The sequence below is a fragment of the Wickerhamomyces anomalus genome (assembly GCF_001661255.1).
Source record: "Wickerhamomyces anomalus NRRL Y-366-8 unplaced genomic scaffold WICANscaffold_2, whole genome shotgun sequence".
Taxonomy (NCBI): domain Eukaryota; kingdom Fungi; phylum Ascomycota; class Saccharomycetes; order Phaffomycetales; family Wickerhamomycetaceae; genus Hansenula; species Hansenula anomala.
In genome coordinates, this window is record NW_017567111.1 from 1,074,694 (window position 1) to 1,087,735 (window position 13,042).

Consider the following 13,042-nt stretch of genomic DNA (forward strand, 5'->3'; position numbering starts at 1 on the left):
GTTTAAATGGAATAACAACTAAAGATCAACTGATCTTAATAATTAAATGATCAGGCTTCAAGTTCATGTTCTTTTATAATTTGTTTTTTTTTTTTTTTTTTTTTTGGTCTTCTTGTAAACTTCTTATGACTTTTGACTAGTTTCAAAGAAAACATTATTCTACCAATAAATTGGCATCTTGACTGACTCAATACTTTTCCCGCACTACACAGGAAAATGAAGCAAGCAATGAATTCCCATCAACATCATCATCAAAAGCTGAAAAATTCCGAAATCATAACTTCATCAATTTTCACAAGTTTCCAGGAATCATAAGTACATCTAAATGTAGTCCACCCAATTGACCTTCAACATCTATTCACTCGTTGAAACCTTTCAATTGAAAACATGTAGTAAAAATCTCCATTATGTTCCCCTATTTCAAAATAATTCAAGAAGAATACATCCACCATGAAGAACTGAACCTTGTAGAAACCCAATAATGAAAAAAAAAAGTAAAAAGTAAATAAAAAAGCAAATCCCCCAGATCCCACACAATCAAAATGGTCTAAAGCCCCTAGTACCCATGCTCAATAGAATAAAAATCCCCCAGATCCCATGATAAAATCCCCCAGATCCCACAATAAAAAAAATCCCCCAGATCCCAAAACAAAAACTTGAGTAAATCAAGAATTCTTAACACAAATCCAAAGGACAACCAGAAAAAAAAAAGGAAAAACAACAAACAAGTGTAATGACAATGTTAAAAAAAAAGTTTGTAACAACATGGAAAAACAAAATCAATGAACAGTAAACAGGTGTAACACAACAACAATGGAAAGTCAGCAATAAACCCCAAAATGAAATGACAAGACAAACATAAGTATCTGTAAATAAAGTTAGTAATTGAACAGCACAAAGATTGATGAAGAAATAACAAAAAAAAGTAAATGATAATACCAAAAAGCAAGAATTGGAAATGAACAATGAATGATGGCCTGGGGTAGATGTCAACGAAACAAAAGAACACCATTGGGGGATGATATCTTGAAACACAAATTCAAGAACAACATATGAGAACAATCATCGTCGATTTTATGGAAAAACAAAGAGGCTGGGGAAGAAGTTTTTCAAAATCATCAGAATCAAGTAAACATAATAGTCATCCTAGGTTATTTGAAATGAAAAGTTATAGTTATTTAATCAAAAATCCTCCCGAAGTTGTTGATATAAGTTCAAGGTAACAATGAAACCCAAATACTAAACTCAAAAGAACAAGCTCTCGAATCTTTCAATGGGGGTAGTGAATCAAAGTACTTCCTATCAATCAAGCCCACCACTGACCGTCATAATAGTAACTCATCAAACAAGGATAACGTATCACAAAGGACACTAGATTCATCTGACAAATAATAACCTTTCTAACCATCAAAGTGAACTGTGAAACCATAAAGAATATCAAGGGTCTAATGAACATGAGCTGTCTACCTGGAAATAAATGATGAATGGAAATGAATGAAAACACCAGCAGTGAATTATGAGTTGTAAAAGAATACAAGTTGATTGGGATTCCACCTTCTTTTAACCTTTTCCACGCCAATGACACAAAACCCAAAGCAACCACAGAACCACAAACCACAAACCACAAACACCATAGTAATTGAATTATTCTCCTAAGTAATTCATCTTTGTGTACATGACCACAAACACAAAACAATGTGAATTTCTATAGGCAACCACAAAAACGATCTAAATTCTTCAATGACGTACATCTAACGGTCAGACACAAAAACGTTACAATGACGATAATGGGATTGTACCAGCACCAAACCACAAACCGACATTTTCAAAACAATAGATTGGAGAAACGTCAAGTTATGATTTTTGTATAGAGGCTTAAGCTGACTAAGCACATACAAAATAAAAAAGTTCAACACTTCCAAGTAGTTCCCACCAACTTAATCATTTTAGTTTAATACTTTGATTACCTCTTTCAACACTTCCTTGCGTCATTGGAAGATAAAATGGGCCAACTCGCCAATATATGGAGTATTGAAATGAGCACCATCGTCGGAGATCAACGAGTTGACTCTCGAGTTGACTCTCGAGTTGACTCTCGAGTTGACTCTCGTGAACAGCAGCATATTCAGCGAATAAGCACCATTGAAAACTGTTAACGAATCAGGGAACACAGCAGTGGTTTTGAGAAAGTTGCGATTGTACATTTTGAACCGGATTGTATTTAACAGGTCCTCATAAGCTTCTGGATTGAACGATCTCGACTTTCAAAAGTTAGAGGTTGTGACTTCTGATCCCTAGCCAATCTTTTGTTTATCTGTGATTGATTACTTATGAAGTTAATTCGATAACAAAAGAGATCAGGGGAGCAAAGCTATTCCGTGATATCACGATGATGTTCAGTATTGACGCTTTTTGCTGTGAGCCTTTAATTAGAGTATCCCAACTGGTTTCAATACTACATAGTATTTTTCATTTTCCAATGCCTGGTGTAGACTGATCAATATCCTGTTTTATACTGCAATGAATCTGATTAATTAAATATCGAATTATATGAATTAGATCTTCAATTTATATCATTACTTGAATGTTATATGGCACTTCTGTGAAATAATCGTGTTGACTATAGTGAGGAGTAAAATTTACCAGAATACTTCACTATTTTCACCAAGATATACTACAAGGTCTTAGATTCGTGAGTCGACAAACTATACTGAAAAGACACAATATTCTATTCAGCGACTTTAATGAACCAAGGGTCTGAATGACCAGTAATTGATAATTCGATCCTTAGCTCTATACACCTAGTTGCACCCTGAGCCTTATAAGCCCCGATAAAGGACCCAGCAGAGATTTTAACGGAGAACCAGGTGCTGTTAAAACGAGCCTATACATAAGAGCCTAAACAAACTACGCATACATTCTTGTCACAATAATCCCCAGCACAAAATCCACTTTTCATTGACTTTTCCACTCTGTTTCATCTCAAAACAAACCACCCAAAATCAGTTCCAAAATTAGGGCCGTGCTGCGCGACTCGAAAAAAGGTACGTTTCCAAAAAAAACCAAAATCAACAAAAAACATCATCATCATCAACAAAATTAAAATTCAGAAAAACGCAAAACCTGAAAGGACTTTTGACAAAAGTTGGTGGCTAGTATATCAAATAGACCTTTAGTTTGCTATCTTTCATTGCACTCTGGGATTAAAGAAACTCAACCGCTGTGTTCCAAATCCATCCCACATTCCTAGCATCTACATTCCTAGTGTGTTTATCACAAATATAGAATTCAAGTGTACAAGGATCAATTTTCAATCACTGCTGCAACGCCATCAAATAAACCAAAACAAAGAGTGATTTTTTTATTCCCAAAATTCCATCAAATAAGAGACAAAAAATGGGAAGCTCGGTTGACGTGCTCTCCATCTTGAACGATCCAGTTCAATTGAAATCTTTATTAAACGATGAATCTGAATTGGAATCATTTCGTCAAGCTGCTATAACTAAGCTAACTACTCAACAACAGCAATTAGATAAACATGAAGAGACTACACAAAGATCAAGACAAGCCCTAACTGAAATTGGCAACGTATTGATAGCTGTGGCAATGGGTGATGTTACTAAAAAAGTTGATATTAAAGATGAACCAGATCCAGAAATTTTAAAAGTTAAAATAACGATAAATACTATGGTTGATCAATTAAATACTTTCTCTGCTGAAGTGGTTAAGATCGCTACTGAAGTTGCTCATGGTGAATTAGGTGGTCAAGTTAAAAGTGCTGGAACTGTTGGTATCTGGAGAGTCTTGTCTGATAATTTAAATGTTATGGCCTTAAATTTAACTAACCAAGTTAGAGAAATTGCAGATGTTGTTAGAGCTGTTGCTGGAGGTGATTTATCAAGAAAGATTAATGTTCATGCACAAGGTGAAATTTTGGAATTACAAGAAATTATTAATACTATGGTTGATCAATTGAAAACTTTTGCATTTGAAGTTACTAGAGTCTCAAGAGAAACGGGTGTTGAAGGTCGATTGGGTGGTCAAGCTATAGTTGTTGGTGCTAAAGGTATATGGAAAGAATTAACTGATAATGTGAATGCTATGGCTACAAATTTAACAAATCAAGTTCGAAATATTGCAAATGTTACAACTGCTGTCGCCAAAGGTGACTTATCTAAAAAGGTTACTGCTGATTGTAAAGGTGAAATTCTGGATTTGAAATCAACAATCAATCAAATGGTGGATTCTTTACAAACTTTTGCTATGGAAGTTACAAGTTTGGCTACTGATGTTGGTATAAAGGGTATATTGGGTGGTCAAGCTGTTGTCAATGGTGTTGAGGGGGCTTGGAAAGATTTGACAGATAATGTCAATGCAATGGCTACTAATTTAACAAATCAAGTTAGATCTATAGCAGCTGTTACCACTGCAGTTGCTCATGGTGATTTGTCTCAGAAGATTGATGTTGTTGCACAAGGTGAAATTTTAGAATTGAAATCCACTATCAATAAGATGGTTGACTCCTTACAAGTTTTCGTTAGTGAAGTGACAAGAGTTGCTAAAGATGTCGGTATAGATGGTAAATTGGGTGTCCAGGCTCAAGTTAGTGATGTTGATGGGTTATGGAAAGAAATTATTACAAACGTTAATGTAATGGCTGCTAATCTAACTTCTCAAGTCAGAGCTTTTGCTCAAATTACAGCTGCTGCCACTGATGGTGATTTTACAAAATTCATTACTGTGGAGGCGAGTGGTGAAATGGACACTCTAAAGACTAAAATTAATCAAATGGTTTTCAATTTAAGAGAATCAATCAAAAGAAACACTGCAGCAAGAGAAGCTGCTGAATTGGCAAATAGTGCAAAATCAGAATTCTTGGGTATTTTCTCTCATGAATTAAGAACTCCATTCAATGGTATTTTGAATTACACCCAATTGACACTAGATACCGAATTGACTCAATATCAAAGAGAAATGTTATCAACTGTTCATAACTTGGCAAATTCTTTATTAACAATCATTGATGATATACTGGATATTTCCAAAATTGAAGCAAATAGAATGACAATTGAAGAAGCTGAATTCTCATTAAGAGGCACTGTTTTCGGTGCATTGAAAACTTTAGCTGTTAAATCCATTGAAAGGCCATTAGAATTGATTTATGAAGTTGATAGTTCATTCCCAGATTCGTTAATTGGTGATTCTTTCAGATTAAGACAAGTTATTTTAAATTTGGTTGGTAATGCCATCAAATTCACTTCAAAAGGTCATGTTAAATTGAGTGTCAAGAAGGCTACTGAACCTTTAGAAACTCAAATTTCCAAAACAATTGAAAATAATAATTATGTTATTGGTACTAATAGTAATAAACTATTGAATGATTCAGAACCTTTAATCAAAAAAGATAGTTCATTAGCTTTAGAATTCTGTGTTTCTGATACAGGTATTGGTATTAAAAAGGAAAAATTGGATTTGATTTTTGAAACTTTTACTCAAGCTGATGGTTCAACAACAAGAAAATTTGGTGGTACTGGATTAGGTTTATCAATTTCTAAAAAATTAATTCATTTAATGGGTGGTGAAATTTGGGTTACATCTGCTTTTAAGGAAGGTTCTAAATTTTATTTCACTATTGCAACTTCACCAGCTAAGGCTGAATTAAGTAAACAATCAGATGCTCTATTGACTTTCAATTTACATCAAATTTTATTCATTTCTACAATTTATTCGAAAGAAGAAACTGAAAAAGTTAGAAAAGATTTAGTGGATTTGAATTTAAGACCTACAGTGGTTCATGATATTGCAGAAGTTAGCTCAGAAGAACAATCTAAATTTGATGTTATCATAATTGATTCATTAGAAATTGGTAAGTCCCTTAGAGAATTACCAGAAATCAAATACATTCCATTTGTTTTACTAAATCCAATGATCCCAAAATTGAATATGAAAGTTTGTCTAGATCTTGGTATTCAATCTTATGGTAACACACCATGTTCGTTAATAGATTTAGCTGGTTACTTGAAACCTGCACTAGAATCAAGAGTCGTTCCAAGTGATGATAACACTCCACAATCATATGTCATCTTGTTAGCTGAAGATAATTTGGTGAATCAAAAATTAGCTGTTCGTATTTTAGAAAAATATGGTCATGAAGTACATGTGGTACAAAATGGTTTAGAAGCTTTTGAAGAAGTTAAAAACAAACGTTATGATGTCGTTCTAATGGATGTTCAAATGCCAATTATGGGTGGGTTTGAAGCTACTGAAAAAATTAGAAAATGGGAAAAAGAAGTTAATCCAATGGATCCATTCAGTGTTAGAGTTCCAATCATTGCTTTGACTGCACATGCTATGTTGGGTGATCGTGAAAGATGTTTACAAAACCAAATGGATGAATATATTTCAAAACCATTGAAACCTAATTTATTAATTCAAACAATTGCAAAGACAATTCATCATATTAATAAATTAAAAGAATTAAGTGCTTCAAATCCAACTAAATTTCAATCTTTAACAAAAGAGCTTTGAATTGATAGATTATGCCTTTGAATTGTTTGTGTCTTTTTCCATTTCTGTTACTTGTTTTCCCTTTCGTGATTGTTAGTTTTTGTTTGTTTAATTATTGAGCTTCTTTTTTAGTTATGATTGTTATCGGTCATAATGGAATACCTAGATATTCTTCTTTGTATATTAAAAATAGGACTAATGAGTTAAATATTTTGTAGATTAATTTAAGATTTTCGTGTCTTTTAAAGTTGATTTTTCATTCTCGGAATAGATCCAAATGTTTAAAACCACATTAACCACCAACCACTTAGGCTTTCCAGACCAAAAAAACACATCAGAGTGTACTCTGGTAGCCTATACATGAATAAAAGTTAAAAATAAAGTGAAATACCCACTGAAAAGGCCAAAAAATTAGCAAAAATCGCTCCAAAAAAATAACGACACCTGCAGGACTCGAACCTGCGCGGGAAAATCCCAAAAGATACCCTGAATAATTCAAGTCTTTCGCCTTAACCACTCGGCCAAAGTGCCTTTTTTAAATTTGTTTTTCTGAAATTCTATTACCCCATTTTGTGGCTTACGTAATCAACTGATGCTGTAATTAGATATAAAACCATGAAAATAACTAATTAATAAGCTAATTTTTAGGCAGTCGCCTTCAATATATATTCAGTTAGATTATCAATGAATTTATAAATGTTTTGAGGCCTTTTTCGAAAACTAAATATATATTTAAGAAATTCATTGATCTCCTTTTCATAAAATTAAATTAAAAACTTCGGTAGTTCAACACATTAAAAATGAAAAAACTCTAAAAAGACTTCCATTCAATAGAGAATTCAGTTTTATATAATTTAAGTAATTTTTTAGACCACCTTATTTAACAAAATGTTGTTGTTATTGTTCGTTGAAAAGTAGATTTTCAGGTCTTCAAATAATTTTTTTTCAATGATTTCGGCCGGATTTAATATCACTACAACTTCAGGGTTTTTGAATTTTTGTACATATCTGAACTAACGATACTCATTTACGCCTTCAGAGCCGGAATAACGTCTAGTGCTACGACAGGTGCTGCTGTTGAATTATTACCATGATTAAGATGCAACATATCTGGTGAATGGCAAATGGAATGCACAGCTAATGACGATACTTGGGGCAAGATCTATACGATCCATGAACACAGCGCTTAATGCCTTGTTACTCGAAAGATGAATTGTTGACCAAATTACAAATAGAATATAGAGTCTTTATTGGCCATTATCAATGAGGCATCAAATAATTGAATACAGCTGTTGCTTTAGGTGATGATACTGGTAACGTTGCTGATGTTGATGATGCTGACACAATTTTATTTGCTCAAGTTCAAGTCAAATCCCGAAGCATGAAGATATATAACTAGAGGTCAATGCTGATAAATTAATTTGCTCGTTTTTTTTTCTTTTATAAGTTCAAGCTCTGCTGTTATTGATGTTTTGCATCTAATTGTATCAAGAGGATTTTAATCAGTATTTACAAGAACCTCAATGACCAACAAGGATGCAGAAAAATTAATAATGAAGCCTTCCCAATTCAGATCTTCGTAAAGAGTTTCAGGCTTATAATAGCATGCTTCAGCGTTAATTATTAAAGTAACAAGCGGCCAATGGTTGATATTTTGGAATCTGCTAAACGAGTTGTGAAGAATTGAAATTTTATTTAAGGAGGAATTTGGCTCATTTTTGTTGCAATGAGTTTAATTTGAAACAGGTTTAAAGCCACTAGATTCATTCACAATGCTATCAAATATCAAAAATTCCCTATTAAAAGGCCGAAATGTTGTGCCTATGGAGAGAAGAAACAAGGTAATTGTTTATTTATTCATATTATCTGCAACTTCTTTGGATAATTTGAATGTTTCAGGTACTTTAACTTCCATCTTTTCAATCACTGAAAGTTTTGATTCTACCACCACCACTGTGTCTTGGGTCTTTGCGTCATATGCTTTGACTCTTGGAGCATTCATCATTATTGCAGGCAAATTAGCTGATGCATTGGGTCCTCATAATGTTTTTTTGATTGGTTTATTCTTTACAAGTATTTTTGCCTTAATTTCTGCTGTTATTGTCAAGGAGATTATCGCTTTGATTGTGTTTAGAGCCTTACAAGGTATTTTTGCAGCAAGTTTAATCCCTTCAGCTTTTGCGTTGACAGGTAGCTATTTTACAGGTGTTGCATTACAAAGAGCAGTCACTGGATTGATCTTAGCATTGACTGCTATTTTTGGAGTTGGATTAATTTTGGGTGGTGCTTTCTCGATGTCTAGTATTGGCTATAAAGGATTGTATTATTTTACATTTGCCATTGGAATGACACTATTCATTGCGTTATATTTTTTGATTATACCAATCGATATCACGGAAGGTCACAAGAACTTGAGAATTAGAGACTTGGATTTTGGAGGATCAATTTTTTTGGTTATTGGCTTATTATTGATCATTCTAGGGCTAACTGAAGGTGGTGAATCATGGCATAGGAAATCCTCTTATATTCCATTAGTTATTGGAGTTTTAGTTTTTTTCAGTGTTGTTATTTTTGAAATGGGATATATCCAAAATTACAAAGACAAGGTTGATTCAAGATTGAAACAAATTGAAGAAACTAAAGTAAATGTTGAAGGTAGTGAAAAGAAGGAAGAAACAAAGCAAATTACAACAGAGGTAAAAGGATCCAACGATTGGAGATATACTATTCAACTTTTATTTCCACGAGAAGTTATCACCATTCCAAATTTTTTCCAATATTTGGTTTCCACTTTTTTGTTCTATATTGACTTTATTGCAATAATGAGTACTATGATTCAATATAACTTATATATCACCTTAGATCCTCCAATTCTTGCTGCTGTAAAAGTTTTGCCAGTTCCTTTGGGGTTAACAGTTGGTGCTTTATTATATAAAGAAAAAACAGCTCAAAGAATTGGGACAAAGTTTGTTATTATGGCATCTCCAATTCTTTTATTAACAATGACTGTATGGTTATCAAGAGTTGATTTCAGGAAAAGTCATAATTTTTGGAAGTATCAATGTTTTAGTGAATTGATCTTTGGATTCGGTATCAATTTATATTTCCAAGTCTATTGGAATGATATTTTGACAGGAACACCTGTTCATTTACAAGGTGTTGTTTCAGGGATTTTACAAACAGCTGGTCAAATAGGTATTTGTTTTGGTAATACTATTATTGCTGCCTTGGTGGGAGATTTGACGCTCAATCATGATTATGATTCAAGAGTTGAGTTACACGAAAGGTTCAAAAAGAATTTCTACTTGGCTTTTGCAGCTTCAGGTTGTCTTTGTCTAGCTTTGGTCACAATCAAAGGTAAAAAAACTGAGAACAAAGAAGCTGCTGATGTTGAAAACTCCTCAGCTACAAACCAAAATTCAGCATGAGATTGATTGCTGTCCATTGAACATTATCCAGTATTAATAATCGTCTTGTATATAATATAATTTCAAATGAAAACTTATCTCAAATCTTTGATGTACATTGGTCTTTATAATGTGTCAAATTTTGTTGGCCGGCTCAATTTTCTGAGTCAAACTTGATAAAAAACTTGTAACCAGCCTTTTGGAATGATTCAAGATCTAGGAAATAAACCAATCTAATTACTTTTGATCAAAACAGATCTATTATCTTTCTATAAAAATCACACAGGCTCATATTATACAATGTCAAAACTAGTTTCAAGATGGGCAGATGACCCCGAATTGGTGGAAGAAGCTAAAAAACAAGATCATTCAAAATCTAGTCCAAACAAATCACAAATTGAAGATTCAAAATGGGCAAGTCCAATACCTTCTCAAAAAGGTAAAGCATTAGAATCCAAATGGGCTTCACCAGTGACATCTGAAAAGGGCAAACCACTAGTCAGTAAATGGGCTGATGCACCTGAAGAGGAAGAGATTAGTCCTACCAAAAATCAAAATAAACATCCAAAGAAACATACACCAAGAAAACATCATAATAAACAAGAAGATCATGTTGACCTAAGTCAAAAGTTTGAGAAAAACCTACAATTAGAAGAAGAAGAAGAAGATGATAGAGTGGAAATGAGTCCCGAAGCTAGAAAGTTTGCATCAAGATTGGGAATATCTACTGATAATGAGCGGTCTAGTGTGGCCTCCAAACCAAAGATTCAATTCAAGAAAGAACCAAGGTATCAACCAGAATCCGAAGGTGATGACTGGGAGGATGAAGAAGAAGAAGAACTTGAAGCAAAACCTGTCCCACCTACAAAAGCTGCTAAAGATTTTGCCTCAAGATTAGGCGTAACAATAGATGATAAAAAAGCGATAAGGAACAAGAGAGAAGAGGAACGCAACAGGCTCAAAAATGAACGTATAAATGCTTGTCGTGAATGGGATCATGGTAAAAATTCACATACTAAACCAGATCAAAGATCAAAGAGAGAATCACCTAGAAAACATAACCGTTTTACCAAACCAAGAGCAGAACAAACCCAGTCAAAACCAGAACCTGAATACTATGAGCCAGAACCAATGACTGAAGCTAAAAGAAAAGAACAACAAGAACATATGGAGAGACTTGATTATTTCATTGCCAACCATCAAGATCTTGATTGGGCTGATTTTGATGATGACGACTTTTGAATAGAATAAATATAGATTAATTAAATATGTACACATAAAATGACAATTTGTATCATTCCCATAGAATTTTTCTTGATAGTTTCCCATCTTTATCTTTTTCAATAAGATGAGCTTTTAAAATTTTGGCATGCTTAACGTGTTCAAAATCAAATATACCTTTGAATACAACCTCTGCAGTTGTACCATTTTTACCTCTAATTGGAACCTTACCTAAAAACACTATATCATAACTCTTCTCTTTATTTGGATGTTGATTATAAACCGGTATTTTAAAATCAGGCTCACCAGAGAGTGCTCCACCAACAGGTTCCAAGATCTGATCGAATATTTTCTTAACCTTGATGGGTTTGTTGGTTATTTTCAAGAAGGGAGAATCTGGTGATATTTGTAAACCTTTTAAACTTGGATATTTCTCTTCAATCCAAACATCAAATTCTGAGCAACTTTCTTGAATTAAGGGCAATTTAAAAATTTGCTTGATTTGTTCATCTAGGGATAACCTTTCCAATAGTTGACCTTCAGCAAGTTCTTGAATTTGTTTTAGATCAATTTCCCCAGGTTTTGGACTTCTTTTATGAGAATTTATCCATAGTGGGATAAATGCTTTATCTTTTTTATAAGCAACTTGATATGCAGAATAAACACCAACTGTACTTATAGCGGATATCACTATTATTGAAGTGATTTGAACTAAAGATTTGAAGAAAGGTTGTCTTGGGTGATTTTGCTTTATGGATGTCTCTATAGATTTGATCAATTGAGCTTGAGAGATTGACTTTGGTTGAGTAAAGTTGTGTAAAGATCTGATACCAAATAGACTAGTTTTTGAAGTGAATTTGACCCTTGAAAACATTGTCATATCAAGATTGGTAGAAATGTATAGTACTGGTTGAAGTTTATTGTTCAAAAGACCAGAAATTGTCAAAAATTGTTCCATTAAAAGCGTAAAACGGATTCGCGAAGCCCAAATTCGCGAAAGTATAAGCTGAAAGTAACTACAATTCATATTTTAATTTTGAGAACCCCATTTATTAATAATGCTATGATCTAACTCCACCAAACCAAATAATGACAAGTAATAATAATAATAATCTAAAAAAAAATGTATGTGATAATATAATAAAAAGAAAAACATTGAAATAACCAACTAAATTAAATAATACAAACCTCTAAAATTGAACTTTTTTTTCCCCTTGATGATACAGGTGATCATGTTGATGAAAGATGTGTGATTGGTTTCAAAAGATCCATCCAGAAACTTTTGATCTCCAACCATCTCTATTGAGTTTTCCTTTTCTTTCTTGTTCTTCCAAATAATTCATTTCATGTTGTTCAACTTCTTCTAAACCAGTAACTAAATCAGCTTCAGCAGGGTTAACAAATTTTGTTCTTTTGATCAATTTATAAGCAATGTAAATGACAATATCCAATAAAATCATCAAATAATTGGTCAAGAAATCTTGAACAGTAAATTTACCAGGCATAAAACAAGTGTAACCAATAGCACCAACCATACAAGCAGTCAAGACAAGTGCAAAGATGGCAGTATAAGGTTGGAACCATGAAGTGTATTGGAATTTTGATCTGTTCAAACCTTGAACTCTGCAAGCATTCCAGAAACCCAAATAAGTAATACACATGAAAAAATAATTTGTAATTTGAGCACCAGTGACCAAATTAACAATCCAGGTTAAAACTTTAGCAGCTGAATCACCCAATTGTAATAATGATAATAATGAAAACATGAATGAAACTGCAATACAAAAGATTGGAACACCACTCTTTGTACAATATTGAAAGAATTTTGGAGCATGACCTCTTTGAGAAATTGATAATAAAGCTCTTGAAGAACAATAGACATATGAATTACCTGCACTGAAAGCTGA

General features: G+C 33.2%; 5 protein-coding genes and 1 non-coding gene across 6 annotated transcripts in view; 3 read left to right on the top strand and 3 right to left on the bottom strand.

Moving 5' to 3' along the window:
* Nucleotides 1-3,125: 3,125 nt before the first annotated feature.
* On the top strand, nt 3,126-6,528 carry WICANDRAFT_51874 (uncharacterized protein; the record flags this gene model as incomplete). Its single annotated transcript, XM_019182681.1, has 2 exons — nt 3,126-5,353; nt 5,417-6,528. The coding sequence occupies exons 1-2, from the start codon at nt 3,397-3,399 to the stop codon at nt 6,526-6,528; spliced, it is 3,069 nt and encodes a 1,022-aa protein (XP_019040217.1). The 5' UTR covers nt 3,126-3,396.
* A 417-nt stretch (nt 6,529-6,945) lies between these two features.
* Nucleotides 6,946-7,038, bottom strand: WICANDRAFT_t45. Its single transcript has one exon. It is a non-coding gene; the product is annotated as a tRNA-Ser (tRNA).
* A 1,991-nt stretch (nt 7,039-9,029) lies between these two features.
* Nucleotides 9,030-9,767, top strand: WICANDRAFT_19982 (uncharacterized protein; the record flags this gene model as incomplete). The annotated part of the gene is made up of 2 exons (XM_019180849.1): nt 9,030-9,113; nt 9,204-9,767. Coding segments are annotated over 2 exons (648 nt in total), but the record flags the coding sequence as incomplete, so codon positions are not given.
* Nucleotides 9,768-10,214: 447 nt separating this feature from the next.
* On the top strand, nt 10,215-11,156 carry WICANDRAFT_61575 (uncharacterized protein; the record flags this gene model as incomplete). The annotated part of the gene is made up of 1 exon (XM_019183202.1): nt 10,215-11,156. One exon carries the CDS (start codon nt 10,215-10,217, stop codon nt 11,154-11,156), a length of 942 nt encoding a protein of 313 aa, XP_019040219.1.
* A 52-nt stretch (nt 11,157-11,208) lies between these two features.
* Nucleotides 11,209-12,009, bottom strand: WICANDRAFT_77670 (uncharacterized protein; the record flags this gene model as incomplete). Its single annotated transcript, XM_019184594.1, has 1 exon — nt 11,209-12,009. The coding sequence occupies one exon, from the start codon at nt 12,007-12,009 to the stop codon at nt 11,209-11,211; it is 801 nt and encodes a 266-aa protein (XP_019040220.1).
* A 385-nt stretch (nt 12,010-12,394) lies between these two features.
* The window catches only part of WICANDRAFT_51876 (uncharacterized protein), a gene marked incomplete at its 3' end in the record, with an annotated part of 2,579 nt that continues 1,931 nt past the window's right edge, over nt 12,395-13,042 (bottom strand). The window contains exon 2 of the mRNA XM_019182682.1: nt 12,395-13,026. Within this exon, the coding sequence (XP_019040221.1) occupies nt 12,395-13,026 (632 nt within the window). The remainder of the gene's footprint in view (nt 13,027-13,042) is intronic.